We start from the raw sequence: 20,085 nt of genomic DNA on the forward strand, positions 1-20,085 counted from the left end.
GTGGACTTGAACACTGATGATTATCTCAGACAGTCTGAGTATGAAGAGGTCCCCTCCCCATCATCCTGGCATCCCAGGTCCTTGTGAAACCCTAAGGAGGGTGGGAGCTGGACGGCCCACAATGACTGAGATTATCTCCCACCAGCCCTTGGGGAGGTGGCTTGAAGTTAGACTTAACGAGAGAAAAAGGACATCGTGTCTTGCACACGCACATTCATGGAGCAGGATTTTTAAACAGCCAAGTGGAGATTTAAAGAAAGGGCCAGGAGTGGGTGAAGTTACCGTTTGACTCAGATAGTTTTGGAAGTTTTTGCAGAGGAGATGTAATTTGGGCTGAGTTTTGAAGCATGAGTAGGAGGCCTCCAAATGAAAGTTATTCCACCCAAAGACGAACATCTGAGGGTGCAAAGCATATTCAAGAACTTGTGGTTGTTCAGTGCAGCTGGGGCATTCGAGGTCCATCTTCTGGTTGGGAGCAGTAAGAGAAGGGACCGAGTGAAGGGAAGTGAGACTGCAAGGAAAGTTTAAGTAGTTCATGCCTTCTTTATGTAATGGGTTGTTCCTGACTATTCTTTAGTGCACTGTTGGTGCCAGTGTGGCCAACGCACAGGAAAGGAAGACTGAACAAAGGCCACTGAGCAGGTTCTTGCAATAATCCAGGTGAGAGATGAGAAAGCTGGGAATTAAGACAGTGATTGTGGGAGTGGAGAGGAGAATTGGGATTTCAACAGCCATTTATTGAGTGCTTGCTGTGTGCCAGGCATTGTGCTCGGCGCTGAGCACACACTGATAACCAGATACTGGCTCTTGTCTTGAAGAAGCTCATTGACTACGGGACAAAGGTTACCACACCTGGCAGAGCCAGTAACGAGCTGAAGCACGTGGGGCCTTCAAGCCCTGGTCACATGTGTTGTATAGTCTGTCATGGGTCAAATTCAGAGGGTCCCACTCAGTTCTACACAGGTTCATTGGCCATCTGGGAATTGAGATAGTCTGTTTTGAAACTTACTTCTTCTACAGGGTTATTGTAGCTCGTTCTCTCTGACTCAGGGAATGGAGAAATGATCAGACTCTAATTTTAAATTTCAAAGAAGGTATTTCGGTTAAGTGAGCAATTTTTTTAAACACTGGTTATAATCATTTGGACCAAGGTGAAACTGATATGAACTCTATTGTTAGGGGAACTCTATTAATGCTTAAATACCGAATCTATCATTTTATTGCGACAATAAAATTCAATCAGCTTCCAAATCAACTCTGAGTCCTTTCCCATTTGCAGGGGCCAGATGTTAACTGCCTGTGACTCCCCACCACTTGTCGATGTCTCTGTGTCACAAGCAGTGCCTGGAACACAGCAGGCGCTCATTACCTGCTGAGGAAATGAACTTATAACATGGAAGGGGATCCTTGAGAGGTCAAGGGGTCGTCTCCTGTTGTCCTTGGTGAGGTGTGAACGCTGAAATGCTTGCCAGAGATGTTCATTCATTCATTCCTCCAGCAAATATTTATTGAGGATCAATACATGTTATTTTAAAAAAGGCAAAGAAGTAAATATTTATTGTCAGGTACCGTTCTTGGCATTAGACAAACAGCTATGAGCAAAGCAAAATCTCTGTTCATCCTAACAACAGACAAGCAGTAAATGATTTATATGTCTGTGTATTCATATACATCAGTATACACACACACTATGACAGGGGTGATACCTGCTATGAAGACAAACAGCAAAAATAAACATTGATGGGGGGGTAGCATTTTATATATTGCCCATGGGCTGCTCAGGAATGGCCTCTCTGAAGAAGTGGCATTTGAGCAGAGACCTAAAAATAGATAGGGGTGAGGTGGGAATCAGCTATCCCCCATCTGGGGGCTGAGTGTTGCAGGCAGATGGAGGAGCAAGTGTAAATATTCTGGGAAAGGACCAAGAATGTCCTGTTGGAAGAGCAGCAGGGAGGCTACTATGGCTCCAGAGAGTTCAGGGACCAGGACGGGGGTCAGGAGGAAGGGATGGGAACTGCTGGACTGGAGAGCCAGTCCTTTCACCTGGCATCTGCATAAATGCCAACTGAAAAAAATCCAGGGCAGAGGTATATGATTGCTGGTTGTCATAAATAATAACTGATTGGCAAATGCCTGGAAACTCATGAGGCTTTACTGCAGGTTTTGAGCACCATGATGGGTGATAAATTTGTCTGTATGGGTCAGCACTGTGTCCCCAATGCCTGGCACACAGTAAAAGCTCAGTATGTATTTGTTGAGTGAATGTTTGAAGTCTGTCTTTGCGTTTTCAACTTTCAGAGTATCAGTAATAACAGCTGTCTCCTACAAACAGTTTGGGTGGTAGAGGAGGGTTATTCAATCTCAACCTATAGGACATTACCCATACCCACCATTACAAGGCAAACAAACAATACATTCGTTTGGTGCTTTGTGAATTTGTCTGTTCGCTCACAGCTCACAGACAGACTTGTCTCCAAGGTGGCACTCACTGTGCCCTTCACACTGGAGTTTACAATCACTCCTGGATGTCTTAGCAAATACTAGCGCCTGACCTGTCCGAATATTACTGGCAACACCCGAGATCGCTTTCCATCTCATGACCAAAACCAAATTTGCACAAGGCAGTGGTGCCTCCCTACCTCTGCAGCACTGCTGGGTGTACTCGGCTATCTAAAGGGCATCACGAACTCCAAATTCCTCTAAAGGAATTACTTACTTTAGATCCTTTATAAACATGCACGTTTCCAGAAGTGTTACAAAATCAAGTAACTTTGATCACTTCAAAAAGTGAAAGTGAGACGATCATTTTTTTCCTAAGTGTTTCTAAATACTTTTTTTAAATATAACAACAAAAAAATCCCTCAGCCCCTGACTACATTAATTTCCGTCACTTTATTGCACCATGCAGAATCCATTAGTGCCATAAAATCACTTCTTTCACTTTACACCTCGCACGGAAAATTCCAGTATATTTTATCACAGTTAAATAAATCCCCTAGTGCTTAATTAGTGGGAATTCAATTTCCAAAAGTGAGACCAAAGAAAGATGCTTCCACAGCTCTCCCCACAGCCATCCACCGCCGGGGTTTCTCCCGCAAGACGTGCCCAGGTCAGGCCGGGGTCTGGCCCGCATCCGGCGCCGCCGGCCCGGTCACTCCCCTGTCCCCACCCCCAGCCCGTCACTTCCCCCCGCCGCGGCCGGTCCGGGCCTGACGTTCCCGCCCCGCGGCCCTCCGGGGCGGCTGTCGACCTTCCGCTAACCCGCACCCGGGAGGGGTGCTCGGAAACTGCTGTGTCAGAAGGGTTCGAGGAGCCCGGAGTCGGAGCCAGCTTTAATTCGGGAGGAATGACTACCCAGGGCCGGCCCGCTAGGACTCGGCGGGGCAGGGTGCGGCACAGCTGTCGGGAGGGCGGGCCCTCGTCCCCGCCCGGCCGCCGCCCTCCACCCCCAGCCCGCCGGCTCCCCAGGGCCTGCGTCGCGGGGGTGGCGGGCGCGGGGGCCAGCGCGCACGCGCAGAAGGCGGCGCGCCGAGGCCTCCCTGCCCCCGCCCCGCCCCCTCTCACGTGCCGCGCAGCGTGCGCCCGGGCATGTGCGGGCGCACGTGACAGCGCCGCGTCCGGCTCCGGCTCCCTCACCCCGCGCGGCTGTACTTTGAACCCGGCGTGGGAGGGGGGAGCGAGGAAGGAAAGCCGGGTGAGTGAGGCGGGGGAGGGGGGCTGGCCTCCCGGAGAATGATATCATCGGCTGATTTATCGCTAGGCAACCTATGAATGCTTCTCTCTTTCCAATCCTAGAGCTCCTTGAAGATCTCCAGGCTGATGACATTATTCCCCCCCCCCCCCCGCTTTAATTCCCCCACCACGCAGCGCTCCAGCAGCGATTTCAGAACTAGGGTTGGTTTTCCAGTTTTTAAATGAGTGCATTTCCAACACAGAGCTCAGAAGTAGATCCTTTATCGCGCCCACTTGTGTCTGCAGAGCTCTCCAGGGGTGCAGGCATATAGTCAGGTTTCTTCACCTGTTAGGTCACACGCTGGATCACACGGCTACACTATAACTATGCAGATAAGCCTTGTTAACACAATACATACTCGAAAACCAAGCCCTGCTTAAGGTATAGAAAGAGAGGCTGATGTCTCCCTCATGTCAGAGGGAATTTTCTGATTACTGTAAGTGACTGAGGTCTTCAGGAATTGGATCCAGGCTGAAGTGCCCCTGTCAAAACTAATATTTGAAATACTGCTGAACCTGTAAAGCTGCATATGAAAGCGAAGTTTATTACAGAATTACGTGGTGAATAGGATATTCAATACCTCTGCTATGAGAGATTTGATAGTCTATGTAGACGCATGTGCACACCCGTATGTAAAAGACTTAAAATTGAAACCGTAGCTAAAGCTTACAACTCCTAAAAATAACCCATATAAAAACTGTAGCAAATCGCCCTCTTTCCTACTTCCTCAGTTTTAAAGTTTCCCTCTGTCCAGATTCATGGCTTGCTTTGATCCCTTCTTTCATGGAGAACCTTTAGAGTTCAATAGAACCACTAGGTACCAGGGATAGAGCAGAGGTGGAATGCTCACCAGGTCACGTGGGCATTTGCAAACCAAGGAGGGCACGTTTCTGGATGTCTCCAAATTGAGTAAGTGGCAAAATTGTATGGTTCTTGGTGAGGGATGTTGAAAATTGTTTCTCCAGAATTTCTCTATTGTAATTCATTGCATGCTCTGTGCCATAATTTGGAAAGGCTAGTACCGTGATAATTTTTCCTTGTCCATCAAAAATGTATCCTCTGTCTCTTAAGAACTCGAATGGACTAGCGTAACTCATTTCGTGAGAAAACCTCAGCCTATTGCCTCCTCATTACTATGACTGTGGGGTAATAGTATAAAGTGCAGTGGATTCAAAACCAAAAAATCTGGTTCCAATCTTGGTTTTGCTACTTACTGAGCTATGTGACCCTGGACTAGTTGCTTGCTTCAGCTTCCTTGCGGAATTTTTGAAAAACAGGCTTTAGGATTCCTTGTGTCCCTCTAGGGCTGCCCCCTCATTTCCCCTTTGGGTACCAAGTGGAGAACATGGATCATCGTGCCCCTACTTGAAGGGGAAGAAGTCACCCTTAGTTCCTTTTGTAAGACAGATTGATGGGTAAGGAGACAGCTGCTTGTGAGAACCTGTTTTCCCCTCTTTACTTCATTAGATATTATCATGCTATGAATACTATTCTTCACAGTAGGAAATACTGTGACCCCCTTAGTCTGAACTTATGGTTCAAATCCTCAAGAAGAGATGATGGTGAGAGGCAGTATGGCAGTCAACTTATAAAGAGACTGAGAAATGAGGAAGTACTTGTTCAGACCTCAAGTCAAATCTAACCAATCAAACTGTCCTGGTGCTTAGCATAGGGCCAGAGTATGCCACAGCCTTCTTTTTGAGATGGACTCGCTCTCCTGCTCATTTTGTAAAACCCAGCTACTTCTCAAGGTCATCTCTGGCCCACTTAGATGAAGTTAGCAAGCTTCACTCCCGAGTATCGTAATCACCCTTGCAACGTGTTTACTGTGTTGCACTGTAATTTAGTTTAATGTGCGTCTGTCACCCCCAATAGACTGAGATCCTCAGAGACGATGAATCCTTGATTCTGCAGCACTTGCCACAGCACCTCACATACAGCAGGAGCAAAACAAATGTCTGTATCCCCATACCCACTATTTCTTGAATCTGTAGGCTCTGTTTGAGGCTCTGTAGGCTCAAAGAGAAAAGGAGTGTGTGGCAATCCACAGGGAGTCTGAAACCTCTCAGCAAATGCTCTCCAACGGGTGTGTCTAAATTCAGAGGTAGCATCTGGGCCTATGTGTCCTCCCTGCCAGCTCCCCAGAATGACCTGACACCCAGGATATCCAAAACCCAGAGGTGGAGGAGATGACACACCAGTAACAGGGTCCAGGGTCATCCATGAATCAAAATGCAAAATCGGTTTTCCCTGAAGGCCCTTGGTCCCCTATTCCAATCCACTTGAGAGAAGTAAGTGTTCATCGAATCAAATAATTTGCTTCTGGCATGGAAATTTATTTTGTAGTTAGCTGTGAAATAAAACCAATTTTAATGTAATAAAAATTTTAAAATATATAACGTATTTGAAGGCTTTTGTATAAGTGCTCTGATATGGAACATTGCCGAGAATGTGAAAGTTAAACAAAGGAAAAAAAGTGGGGGGAGAGACATCACAAATTCTACAAGCTCACACAATTTAGAGAAGTACCCTCAGGTACTCTGTTAGAACCTATTTAATGCTAATTTTAGACACATTTCAAATGGGTGTGGTTTTGGTTAAATGGTTTCCCAGGTCACAGTAAGTCAGAGTAGCAAATTAGATAAGACTTGGAGGCAGGCGCTCTGACACATCAAGAAGTGACAGCTGGCAGCCTGACCCTGAGTAAAGAGACTGAAAAAAACCTATAAAAAGCAGATAGAAGATCTCAAAAAGAATTTAGTGCAGGTGCCAGTATTCCCAGATGACATGCATAGTGCAAAAGTGATGTGTGTAACAATGACCCTGAATTATTGAGAAAGGTTAACTGTGGATAGGGTACTTTTTTTCTAAGATGTGTAACACATTTTAGTAAGCTTCTCACCAAATTTTAAGAAAAAAAAGTAGTAAAAGATAAACAATGTTGGCACCTGAACATAGAAGCTTCAATTTTCTCAACCTTTGTTTTATGGGGCACATATCACTCCCTGAAGCCATATAAATTGGGCATCGCTGAATTCAGAATTTTAAAATATCAACTTTTAAAAAAGGGTTTAGTTTTACATTTGTTTGGAGTTTTCAAGGTGGAATCACTGAACAAGTAGAAGAAACCCAATTTTAAGACAAACATCTGACTCCTTTCCTGGAGCATTTTTTTCAAAAAGCACATACTGCACATGTTTTTTAGTGTAAATCCCATCTTAATCACAGAAAATAAGTGATAAATTTCCATGTCAATCCCCCATAAAATTCTATGACAAACTGGAACTTACATTGGACTTAATGCTTGAGTTGCATATCCATTCTGAACCTATTTAAAACAACACAGTTAAGACAACGGGTGGGCCTAAATATATTGATCTGAGGGGACAACAGATTAAGAATTTTTGTCTAATGAATTGCTACCTGAAGGAAAATACTATTATCATAATTGTACAGCGAGCTTTTGGCATTACAGTGGGCTTCATTCGTTGATGAGGGCTCTGTTCATTTCTAGCTAAAATAAAAGGCCTTAATCTGTCCAGCCACATCTTCCCAGGCTCTCAATCGGCAATCACCTCCCGTAGATTCAGAACCGACCTGTGACATAGACAGGAACAGCCTGAGGCTTCTTTTACAAACTTCTGAACAGATCTCAGGTAATGGGGAGTAACAACAGTTATGGTCTGTGTGGCCAGTAAGAGAACTAAATGAAAAATAGTTTTCACAATGATAGGAACTAAAACTCCAGTCAAACTTTAAATAGCTGTTAAAATGTAGTTTCTCATGCGTTAAAACTGTGCTTACCTCTTGGGAGCGGTGGGGGGGGGGGTTTAATCAATTCAGTATAAAGTTTGCTGAGAGATATATGTATGTAAAATTAATTGGTATAATACCAAATGTAGAAAATCATTATTAGACTCAAGATTCGTATTTGTCTTATATTCGTCATATATTGAAAAGTCACATACACTACAAAGGATTTAGGCTAAAGCTTCACTGCTGTGGGCATAGAATCCTCCTTAGCAAATTATATAATGACTCCAGCTTTTTAATTCATTAAAATAAATCAATTACCAAAATAACATTTTTTCAGGTGCAATATAGACAACATTATTTTGCAGTTCTATTAGGCATTTGGACTAAATAACTAACCTGTAAAATCTGGTCCAACCCTAAGATTTTTAAGTTTATTATACCAAAATTATACAAATGTTAAAACATTTTATTGTCTTCTGACTTACCTTGAATCTTTTTTTTGGTTATGAAACTAATACTTTTTCAATATGGCATAACATGAAGCTTCAAATATCTAAAATGTTATTTTTTCCATTATTCTCGTTTAGACAGAGTATTTTTCTAAAATGCAGTTAATTACAGTGCTCAAAACTCCTACATGGTTTCCTAATGTTAATTTTTATTTCCTTTGTTCCTGTGGTTTATTCTTGACGTTTCATGATTGCTGCCCGATCCAATTTGATTTGTTTCAAGATACTGCAGTGCAGAGTAGTTCACTGACTGGGGGACACGACAGATCTGGCCTCTAGTGCTGGTTTCAGGGAGCTGTGTTACCTTGGGAAGATATTTGGTATCTCTGGGCTTCACTTCCCTCATATTATAGAATGCAGGGGGCTGGATAGCTGATCTCTGAGGTTCCTTCCGGCTCCACTGTCTATGACTTGCAGTTTGGTTGCCATAAAGTCAGCAGAGGGAGCACTTTTTCTACATCCCATAAATTTTGACTGTAATTTCAACACCTTTCAAAAAATCAAAGGGTTTGTGAAGAACATTATTGAAACTAAATATTGATAATCCTTCACACAGTTGGTATCAAATCACAAATTTGACTATAAACTTGAGAAAAGTCTAGAAATAATTATTTTTCTTCTTTGAATTCCATGATAGAGTCCCACAAGAGAATTGTTTTAGAAAGCTTAAGGAGCTAAAATATACTGAGAAATTAACCACTGGTAAGAGGTAGTATATTTATATGGGACCCAGTGAAAGAGAAACACCAGCCCATCCAACAGAGGCTATCTGGTATCAAAGATGAAAAGTGAGAAATTAATCAATCATAAAAACATTAGCAAATTGGGTCTAATATAAACAAATCACGCAAGGGACTGGTAGGTTTTTCTTTTGCACTTTTCATTTAGCTACACTGGGAACAAGCATGTAGACACAGCCAGAGCCTGGAGGCTTGCAAGAGACTGGAAATGTGTGGTATCAAGCCAATGACAAAGTTGCATATCTGAGAACCTAAATTCCTTTTATCCCTATATTCATAGATATCTTAAAACTAACTGAGCATCCATTGTGTCTTTTTAATTATTAGACAATCTCATATCGTACGTATATTAAAGTTTTTATTCCTTAGTAAGAATTTTAAAGTCACAAAATAGCGTGGCAATATTTATTTTAGGTAATAGAATTTATGGAGTGCTGAAAATACTAGAATATAAAGATAATTTCTAGTTTATCTTCACATACTAAACTTTTCTAAACCAGCTGGTTTCTTGCGGAGAGTATTTTATTTATTTTTTTTAATAATTTAAGACAGCATAAGCTTGTACCAAGCATAAGCATTGTAACAAAAGTGCAACTTTTCAGCAAATCCTCCCCCAAAGATATTTTAACTCAAAATATCATTAGCACATATTTTCTCCCTACAAAAATAGCATGTCAGACATCATTAATTGGATGTATTAACAACTATGTACATAAGAGCCACCTTGTAGGCTAAGAGTTTAACGTTGTTTAAACACAGCGTTTGAGGCAAACAGTAGCAGCAGCAGCAGCAAATGCACCAAACTGACTGAAAGACCCAGATATTTTCTTCACTCACATTCAGACTGTTGTGTCTCACCCCTTACATAACATTCAAGTGAGATTTCTCACAGTGCTACCTTGGCAACAAACTAAAAATATCTAGACAAGGTCTTGGTTTAAGCCTTATTAAAAAAAGCTTTCTTTGTGATTATCTGGTATCTGGTTTGGTCTCCAGAAAATACATAGACTTGGAGATAGGAAGGCCTCACAGGGCTTCATTCCACATCTTTACAGCATTTCCAATCAACACTGACCAGTTGAATGCTTTCCTCCACTTTTGTGAATCAACAGAATAGAGGCTAAATCAGTTTGGACTTGTTTTCTGTTTTTAAGTTCAGTGCACATTCTTTTTTTTTTTTAACAGCAAGATTATACAAACTTGGGAACATGATGGATTAAATAATGACTGGGTGAGAATAGACGCACTCAGTATATATATATGTATACATATATATATGAAATTAAGATGAGTCTATTGATTCATGGTCAATTTCTCAATAAAGTGCTAGCAAATGTCCTAAGAATGACTCCGGCCTTCCTCATCCATTTCTTTCCCTGACTTAGTTCTGACCATGGCCTAACTCCGCGTCTCTTTAAACAAGTGCAAGTTACTAAGGGATACCATTCAAACCACTTCAGAATAGGCTGCAACGTGAGCGACTGCGTCCTCACCTCTTTGAAAAATATATGCTTTTTAAAAAGCTGAACATTATAAAATACTGAAGAGTAAAGTGGATTTTAAAAGACCCTCATTCTGTCTGTGGAAAGCCTCCTAAAGCAGGCAGGACAGCTTTGAGACACAGGCAGGTAAGAGCTACCTGTGGTTCCATGTCAGCTCCTCGGCCACCGTCCCCTACCCTGGTTCAATTCGCTCACCCGCAGAGCAGACTCTTCTCACTTCTTCGAGAATTAGGTTCTGTATTTTAAAAGATAATGGAACGTGGCCTGAAAGAAGGCATAGCTGATTATGGGGAGTTCTTTAAAGAAAAAAGAATGTCTAGCAGAGTTTCTCTTACAGATGGTGGGGGAAGAAAGGGATGTTAGTGTGTGGAGGGTGGTGGGTGGTGAGGGATGAGCAAAACAGGAACTCTAAATGTACACAAAACACCTGTGTTGTTTTTTAAAAAAAGCCTGTCGTGCATCTATTACACTTCCTCCCTTAAAAACGTTAAGGGCGTTTTAACTTAGTAATATTATTATTCTGCGCGAACCCCGGTCCTTTCTAAGAAAGGGGCTCAAGGATTCAGGGGCTTTCCTTTCCTGGCTGCGAGGGATCTTCCTGAGCGGAGCTCTCCGGGTGCCCGGGCTCGCGGGGACCGGCGAAGGGCAGGTGGGTGCGGCCGTGCGGGTGCGGGGGGTGCAGCGCCCCAGGGGGCGCCACCTCGTGCGGCAGGAGGGTCGCGGCGGCGGCGGCGGCGGCAGCAGCCGCCTTCTCGGGGGGGGGCGACAACACCGAGGACAGGCAGGGGAAGGCGGCGGCTGCGGCGGCCGCAGCGGCGGCGGCGGCGGCGGCGGCCGGGGCGGGGATGCCGGGGTACAGCAGTGGGAACGGGGCGGCGGCCGCCGCGGGGTACAGGTACTTCTCCAGGCCGCTCTTGTCCAGGAAGGGCTGCACGTAGGCGGCGGCGGCCGAAGGCGAGAGGAAGTAGAAGGGCAGGCAGAAGGGGGCCGCGGCGGCCGCGGGCTGCGCGAAGGGCGCGCCCCCGCCTCCGCCGAACGCCACCAGCGAGCTGAGCAGGGCGGCGTCGGGTCTCAGCAGCGCGGCGGCGGCGGCCGGGTCGGGCCCCAGGAGCGCGGCTGCCGCCGCCGCCGCGCCACCCCCCGGGCCGCCGCCGCCGCCGCGGGAATCCAGCTTCATCCTCTTGGGTGCCGGCGAGTCCTCCCCGGGAGGCTCCTGCTTGATGGTGACGCGGCTCGCCCCGGCGCCTTTGCCCTTCTCGCGGTCCGGCCGGGCCTCGGCCTCGCCGCCGTAGCCGCTGTCAGTGTCCGTGTCGTTCTCGGCGGCGAGCTCGGCGCTGGGCTGAGTCCGCTGGATGACCGGCACGCAGTGGGCGAGGGGCTCCAGCTTCTGCCCCGCGCGCTCCAGGCAGGGGGCGGCCGCGGACCCCGCGGGGGCGGCGGCCGAGGGCGCGCCTGTGCCTTTGCCCAGAGGAACCTGTTGAGTCAACAGCTGGGGGGTGGGCAAAAACTGGGTGGCCACGGCGTGCAAATGGTTGATCAGCTGGACACACCGCGGCTCCCTGGGCGTCCAGCTCTCAAACCGGGAGAGGTATTGCAAGACTTCTTTGGCGCATGTTTGAAATCCCGAGTGGAACGCATCCAAGTCGGACTGAATGGGCGATTTCAGAGATCGCTCCCCTAGGAAGAGGAAGGGGTGGGGGTGGGGATCAGAGGAATGGAGGCAAGAAGAAAAACACCGACGTTAAAACATCTGCTTATCACGTGGGCCCTGCATTGACTAAAGTGATCTCGGTTTTTCCTCTGTATTCGAGTGATATAATCCACCGGTTGCCGAGAGGTGGGAGGAGTGGGGGATGGCGGGGGTGAGGAGCAGGGGGGCGCTCTACTCCCAGATGCAACACCAACCAAAGTGGAGAGGGCGCAACCGCCACTTTAAATAAAAATCTGATTCCTCTGAGTTCTGCTGAAAGCCTCTAGGATGCTTCGGGAAATGGGCACTTTCCAATGAAGGGAAAGTATAAGCAATTTAACAAATGAGAGTGAGCCCTTGGGCCCAGGGAAGGAGGTGGGGGGTGGGGGGAAGAGTCCTAACACTGCTCCTCTGTGGGCTGCCGGGGTTCATGGGGGTGGGTTGGCCTCCCTGAACTGACTTACCATTCTGTAAAGCAATTATCTTCTGATGCTGCTGCTCCGTTAAGGCTGTTAAAGCTTTTAAGTGTTTCAAAGTTAATTCCAAGACTACCGCTTTCTCCAGATGCCCCAAAGTCTGCAGTGGTGCAAAAGAGAAGGGGGCACTTGGTTACTTAAAAACACACATTTGGCTTGATTGGCTCTCCATTCAGCACAGCAACTTAAGCAAACACTTTGAAAGAACTATTCCTACACTTCTTGAGCTTTCCACAATTTAGGTTATAAATGATTTCTTGCTTTCAGTTGTGAAACACCTATTCCTGAGTTTGCAGTAAACTACACTATAGCACAAGTTGTAAGGCATCTGATATTTATATTTATTCTTATATCTCTGGGAGTAGTACCAGACTATTAACATGTCCTTGGAGAGCAGCAAAGAATAAAAATGTGCATCTTACTGTCAACTTTAGATGTTCAGGCAGTAAGTCTTTCAGCTGAGCAATGCATTCATTAATTCGGTCTCTTCTTTTCTTTTCTATTAATCTGTGCGGTAATTTGTAGGTATCCTTAGTATATGAAAGTCATGAAAGAGAGAAAACAATAAGCTAAACATTTATTTACTGGATATAACACCCCCCCCATACTATGTAGTAAACCATGCTCAAGAAACCTCTTTCCTCTGGACTGTTCTGAAATGCAATTTAAATTCAGGTATGATGTTTAATCTCCCCCTGAGAGTATCCCGCAAACCACTTAAAATTCACAGTTGGGGAAGCTCAAGGGCTGGAATATATCTGCGGGCAGAGCTTCGCTGTGAAATCAATGGCCCTAATTAACTATCCAGGCAGGGGAACATCAGAAACTTACACTTACCTTGCTGTCGTCTCGCTTCATGCTCCTTTTGGGTTTACACATATACAGAGAGGAATAATCCAGTCTGCAAAACAGAAATCAGCATCAGGCACCCGTTCGGGGAGGGGCTCTGCCCTCGCCCGCTCCATACCACTTTCTGGAGAAGGGAAAAAAAAACCAAACTGAAGCCTAGACAGATATTCGCAAGGGTGTGTGCACCTTACCCTATAAAATCTCTATGTTCCAGTAACTGTCTCTCTTGCAAATGAGGAATTCCTTCGTCCATGTTCAATCGCTGTCCGTTTCCTCTGTTTCGATTTTTGGGGTTCTGTTCTATAATCTGTGGGACGGTAGCTTTGGGAGATCTTGGGGGGATCTGTAAGTCTCCAGTCTCTCTTTCTCTCTCCCTCTTCAGTGCAGTGTTGAAAGTGTGAAGCAGTTGGTCCCCCCCTCCCACCGCGCTCGCTCTCTCGCACACACACGCACACACACGCACGCACACTCGCGCCGGCCCCACTGCACTGGTAGTTTGCTCTCACTCCGGGCAGTGTTTGGCCACAGGGCACGCGCGTCGCCGGCCAGACCAGCACCCAGCTCACGTGCGGAACGTACCATCCGCGGTCCAGCCCGGAGGGGGGCGGGGGAGGAGGGGCCGGGAGGGGGCGTCGGGAGAAGGCTGCGAGGGAAGGCGAGCGGCGGGAGGGGGCGGGGACACCTGATCAGGGCCACCGGAAAGGAAAAACAACTTCAGCCAAGATACTCATCTTCCCAAAGGCGATGCTGAAGGCTGGGGGGAGTGGGAGGGGGTGCCGGGGGTGCGGGGCAGCCGGGGCTTCCTCGGTTCGGAAGTGCGACTCCCTCAATCCGTCCGTCATTATGGTTCAGGAACGGGAACGTGGCTTTTTGCTTTTCCACCGACTGTGCTGTTGGTCTGGACCAGAGAAAGGAAAGAGAAAGAGATTCGCGGTGGGTCAACTTCAGTCCCTAAGGACAATTTGGGGACTTGTTTGCTCACCGTTCGGTGGCGTGGGGGGACCCCTTAGCCCTGGTTGGAGGTGGACCCGAAAAGGGACAACTTGAAATCCGCTCCCTAAAAGATTTAAGATAAATGAAAATGTAGCCACTGGGTCAGAATGTCGCAATCCAAGTGTCTTTCGGCCCCACGGTGTCCCTGGGCCACCCAAACTTCCCGCAGTAGCCGGAATTGCGGTGCCACTAATCTCAGCCGCAGATGACGACGTTTGGGGCCTCAGGCGCTCCCGGAGGAACACGGCAGGGCGGGAGGGGGTGAGGATGGGGTAGCACGAGAGGGGCAACCGCGGGAAAGCAATGCAGCATTATGACTCGCCGGCTAAACTCTGCCGCCCCTCCGTGCCTCGGGTGGCGCTGCTTGCTTTCCCCGCCCCCTCCCCCCTCGTCTGATAAGCGACGCCGGGAGTGTGCAGAGCCCACGTTTACTACTGCTGGCACCTCCAAAGCCTCCCTCCTTAATCCTGTCTCAAACGGGTACCAGCACAGGGCCAGCAACGTGATCCGACCTGCCGCTGCCACATCACTCCGCGGGGAACCCGTGCGCGCGCGCGCTCGCCGGCGCTGCAGCCCCGGCGCCCCGCGCGGGGAAAGCACAGGCCAGCACGAGCGGGGCTACCTTTCCCCACAGCCATCCCGGGAGCATGACTCACTGCTAGTGAGAGTTACCGGGAGGTGCCCGCAGTTGCGCACCGCCCCTGCCGCCTGGCGCGGCGGACCGCAAGGGGCCTGGGAGGTCGGGGAAGGTGCGTCCTGCGGGACTCCCAGGTCTCCGGCCCCGCTGCCGCCACTCGGGTCCCAGGGCTGGGATGGAGGAAATATATATTAATCTCTCTTCCTATATATATAAAACTTCACACACATAGGCAGATAGATAGCAAACCAAACGTCTTTCCTTCCTGCATTCTCCCAGGTGATCCCTGAAACATTACTAATTGCCAGTGGCACGTGAACCAGGGGGAGAAGTACGCCGAATGCACGCGCACCGGGGCGCAGCAGGGACTGGGGCCGTCGCTACGTGTCCCCCGGCCCGCCCCGCCGAGCGCGGGTTCCGGGGACGGATCTGGGTCGCGGGAAGCGGCGGCTGGGAGGAGGTCACGTGTCTGCGGGAGTCGCGTCTCTTCCCCGCCTCCAGGAGCCGCCGGGGCCGCGGCCGCGCTGCTGCAGTCTCCCGGGTCCAGGGCGGAGACGCGCCGCGTCTGGCTTCGTGACTCCGGCGGCGGCGGCGGCGGCCCAAGCTCACCCCGGCGTGAGGAGACGCTCGCGCTCCGTCCACTTCGGTTGGTTAGAGGGCCTTTTAAGGTCTCTCGACTTCCTCAAATTCAGAGACGCATTTTGCATCAAACAGGCAATATAAGAATGTAACACATAAAAGAAAAAGTATTTTTAAAATACTGATTTTATTTTAAACCTGTATCTAGCCTCGCTTTTGTTTCCAAGTGATGGAGTGATTAATTCCCTTTGGTGGGGAGGGCAATTTGGAGCCCTGAAAGAAGCCTATCCCTGCAGCACTATGTCATTTTGTCCTCTCGTTCTAAACTGACCCCCAAAAAGCAGGGGAGAGGGGGCATGCCGTTAAGGTGATCATTTGAAAAATGAAATACCAGCTCCCCTTATAGGTTTCTGACTGTTTGTAGAAGGAAGAGCTTGTAAATATTTGCTCCAGAGCTAAAATTTCACCTGAAAGAGAGGGCTGGAGTATTTAGAGAAAATGAAGACCGGACCGCCGCTTGGCCTCGTCAGGAAAGCAGACCAGAGGCAAGGCTGACAGCTGAGCAGGGTAAACCTTAAGGCAATAGGAGCAATAGGGGAGGAAGTCCAGCAGATTATAGGTGTGTTAATTTGGGATGTAAACTTCCCCTAATTCAAAGACAAAGGGACTTTGCTGCAAATGATGCCTTTTCTGTCGGCGCTTTAATCTCCCCTGCCTCCATTTCTTCTGTCCCACGTTTCCCTCCTCTGTATCAACATTTTTGTTTTCTCTTTCACGCGTTTCATTTTCTGACACCCGGCTCAGGCTGTGCGTGGAGTCTTCTAATGTTTGGTCTCCTTTATTATTGTCAGTCCTATCTTTTTCGTGCCCACCTTTAAACTCTTGTTTCCTTTTTCTTCTTATTTTTTTATGTCCTTTTTTTTTTCTTCCTACCTTATTCCCTGTCAAATGTCTGCTTTTACTCTTTCCTTGTAATTTTTGTTCTCTTATTCACTTTGTCTTGTTTTCTTTTTCATCTTGGTGACTCTTCTTGCTTATCCACTTGCCCTAAACTTGAGTCCTACTCCTTTTCTTGTACCTTCTGGAACACCAGGTATAGTTTAATGCCTCCAAACATCCCTTCAATGCAAGGAGGGTGTAGCAATGGCTAACAAATGTACAGCATTTACAATGAGCGTACTGGGGACCTTTCTAAGGGCTTTTGATGGATTAACTCATGAATTCTTTCCATACCTTATGAGGTAGATACTATTATTGTCTCCATTCTGCGGATGAGAAAACAGACACAGAAAGGTTACAAGATAAGCCTGTGGTCCCAGAGCCAGGATTTAAGCACAGACAGTGGGCTCCAGTGTCTGTGTCCATAACTGTTACACCTTGATGTGAACAGTGAGGGCCAAGATCTAAATGTTAACTAGCTGTTTCAGGGATGTTTTTTAACTTACCAGTGTGAGTGTGTATATTTGTTGTAGCATGTGTGTGTGTGTGTGTCTGTGTGTGCACGCAAATGTGTTGAAAGAGAGATGGGGAAGGGAGAGATGTTAGCATTGGAGGAGTTCATGGTACAGAAGGAAAAAGGTATTAAAAAAAGAAGGGTGACTGTCTTTTGTCAGTGAGTGATTCTGTTGGCATCCAGCTCCAAATGTATTGATTTTAAACCCAAATATCTAAATTCTTAATTCTTAATAATGTCATACAGATGGACAGATGGAAGTACAGTTTAGAAAAAGGCGAATGGTGATCAGCTCTTTGTCATTTCCACTGAGCAGACTAAGCCAAACTCTAATTTTGAAGCTTAGGTTAGTAATGGGAAAGTTCACCTGTGGTGAGGTTAGAAAGGGGAAAAATTCCCCTGTCTGACAAAGAAACAGAAGACTAGAATGTCCTCTTCGGGTGTGTTTAAAAATAGGTTGAGTCTTATCTTTTTAGGAACGTCCTGCTGAAAGCCAAGGAACTACGAGATGAGCTCAAAGCCCCTTTGAGCCCCTAATTAGAGAATTTTGTGATGCTTTGTTCTCAGTGAAAGATACCCATCTTTCTTTCAGTAGGTGTGGGGGGGGGGGAGCTGTTTCCTTTTTTTTTTTTTTTTGGTTAAGTAAGGAAATCACTGCCTGTAGAGACTCTAATTAAAGGGAATACTTACCCCAGGTCCCACCCCTCTCCCCTCACCCCTGCCTAAGTATTCTAAGCCCCACACTCACTAGTCACCTTGTGACTTTGGAAGGTCTTACCGTGTTTGCTTGCAAAGTCTTGGATTTCCAACAGAAACAGAACTCTCCTGAGAGGATTAAAATTCTGTAGAGAAGAGAGGTTTTCTGCCTTTTTAGGGTTTGTCAAGCCTTGCCACTCTCCTGGAAAGGGGACTAGGGTGTTTGGGACAAACTACCTGTGTGGCTCTGATGGCCTTAAAGGGCCCAGAGCTGCTCAGGGGTGTGGCGTCTCCTGCCTGAACTGCAGTAAAGATACCCCATCAGGTGTGCAGCTGCTTTTCTTAATCACCTCTGTTTTGGGTAGTAGACAAGAATTTAGTCAATCTACATCACTTTACATCAAAAACCTCATCAATCAGTTTATAAAAATCTCAAAGAAGAAGTTTGATGCTAAAGTCAAGGTAGGAGCAGTGGAGGCAGGGACCAGCATGGGATGATAGACCAGGGATGTGTGAAGCCCCTTGGACTACCTCCTCGGGGCATGCGCACTGCTCTCAGGCAAGAAAGGTTAGTGTTGTCAGGCACATCACCTACAGAAGACTCTTAGAAGGGAGGGGAGCCCTACGGCTATTCACTAGAAGCCAAATGTGACTTTAAACCATTGCTAATGCCATTTGCTGAAGGTAGCAGATTTAAAATCCCAGAATAGGTTAGGTTTTCTAGTTGCATCCTCAGTGAATTAGCACAAGTATCCTTATTTAATTTGTAAAAGAACTTCAGCTTTCTGTAGACTGCCGATTAATGTATCTTTGTGGTTGTAAACAGATGCATGAATCACGTTTCATGTTTACGTAGTACTTCAAGAAGTTTATACACGTATGAGTCTGCATAGTACCACGGAGCAGGTAATATTAAGTATAGGAAATGAATTTTGTTACTGCCCAAATCATCTATTTTTGTATTCATGTGACTTATCACAAACACTCACGCATGTGGTCCCGAATTTAACATATGCTCAGTGTTCCTGGGGTGCTTATGTACAAAAGACAGCTAGGGGAGAACCATCTAAGACCACTGCAGGGGGCCTCCCCCAGGCTTGTCTGTCTCTCCTTAAATATCTGTCTGGTCCCTCCCATGCCCAGGGGCTTCTCATACTGGTTGAGGTTGATCCAGAATGAGACCAGGAAAGTAGAGTGAGAAGCAGGTGGCAAGTCCATAAGGATTTCCACAAAGTGATCCCTGCCGTTTTCTAGGTTCTCCTGGACTAGCTGGATACTGGGAATAAAGAGAGACTGTATGAAGAGGGGGCCCTTGGATGCCTGTGTTTCCCTTGTCACTGCTGATGAAGATCCTTAGAAATTGTTTGGAGAGAGACAAGTTTGTCCTATTGTGTGAAACACGAATAGGAATAAGATACCACGCAAGCCTCTTCTGTCACCTGCCTATCAGTGACATAGCCCTCAAATCAGTTTTCAGATGGTGTCCACCCAGTGCAGAGAGCTGTCTATGACAGAGTCTGTCACTTTATAAAGGACAAAAAGACTAATTAAGGAGGATTTAGTTTACACTTAGAACTGTTAGTATGAATTTTATTTGGTAATTAAAGCAAGAATTCATATATAATCATCACAAAAGTAATGTTTCTGATATTAACTTACAATCCTTATTCAAAAGGAAACTAATGGAAATCTAGGCTAGGTATGAATATCAGGTAAGGACTGCGTTTGGGCCACCCAAATTCCAGCAGCTTAAACAGATTAGGAATTTCTTTTCTGGTCACATACAGGAAGTCTGGAGGAAAGGAGTCCAGAGGTAATATGAAGTAGTAATAGTGCCATCACTGTCCCAGACTTACGCATTTCTGCTCCATTCACCACCAGCTTCCGTCCCTCCTCCAGCTGCCTCATAGTCATAAGATGGCTGCTGGAGCTCCTGCAGGGAAGGATAAAAGGGCATCTAACAGCTGAGCAAGTCTCCTTTAAGGAGCTTTTTAAAATGAGCTCTACCCAGTGACTTCTGCTTTGTCCAGTCCTATCACAAGGGACTAGAAATACATTTTTCTATTTAAGGCTCCCACAACAATGTAAGGAATTCTTTGGTAAAGAGGGAGCAGAGAATGGATGTGGGGCTGGCACTAGCCATCTCTGTGGTGGTCCGACTTAAGGAAATGGCTTGTTCAGGGCCTCTTCTTTTTTGTCATCAGTGGGTCTTTTTTTCTCTGCTATACCATGTGTGTTGGTAGTATCCCTTTATTGTATGAGGGTGTTTAATAGCAACTTCAGAAAATTTTCAGTCTTCCCATCTGCAATTGCACAAACTTAGCTAAGTCCTTAAGCTCATGGTTTTTAACATCTGTATTTTTAAGTTCTAATAATTGCAGAAATCTGCTTAGGGAGGGAACTTAAAAGGGTTTGCTCTACTTCCCGTAGAATGCACACTGCAGCTGCAAGTTTTCTGGGAAATGATTGTCT

The 20,085-nt window shown here is 46.6% G+C and overlaps 1 protein-coding gene and 1 long non-coding RNA gene across 2 annotated transcripts; one reads left to right on the plus strand and one right to left on the minus strand.

Moving 5' to 3' along the window:
• Window positions 1–9,074: 9,074 nt before the first annotated feature.
• Window positions 9,075–14,013, minus strand: BHLHE41 (basic helix-loop-helix family member e41). Its single transcript, XM_010946537.3, has 5 exons — window positions 13,447–14,013; window positions 13,244–13,307; window positions 12,829–12,936; window positions 12,395–12,506; window positions 9,075–11,917 (listed from the first exon to the last, which is right to left on the minus strand). The coding sequence occupies exons 1-5, from the start codon at window positions 13,506–13,508 to the stop codon at window positions 10,803–10,805; spliced, it is 1,461 nt and encodes a 486-aa protein (XP_010944839.2). The 5' UTR covers window positions 13,509–14,013; the 3' UTR covers window positions 9,075–10,802.
• Window positions 14,014–14,055: 42 nt separating this feature from the next.
• LOC141575889 (uncharacterized) lies at window positions 14,056–15,661 on the plus strand. The gene is made up of 2 exons (XR_012503932.1): window positions 14,056–14,188; window positions 15,165–15,661. It is a non-coding gene; the product is annotated as an uncharacterized LOC141575889 (long non-coding RNA).
• The last annotated feature ends 4,424 nt before the right edge of the window (window positions 15,662–20,085 follow it).

Source organism: Camelus bactrianus, chromosome 34 (assembly GCF_048773025.1).
Source record: "Camelus bactrianus isolate YW-2024 breed Bactrian camel chromosome 34, ASM4877302v1, whole genome shotgun sequence".
Taxonomy (NCBI): Eukaryota; Metazoa; Chordata; class Mammalia; order Artiodactyla; family Camelidae; genus Camelus; species Camelus bactrianus.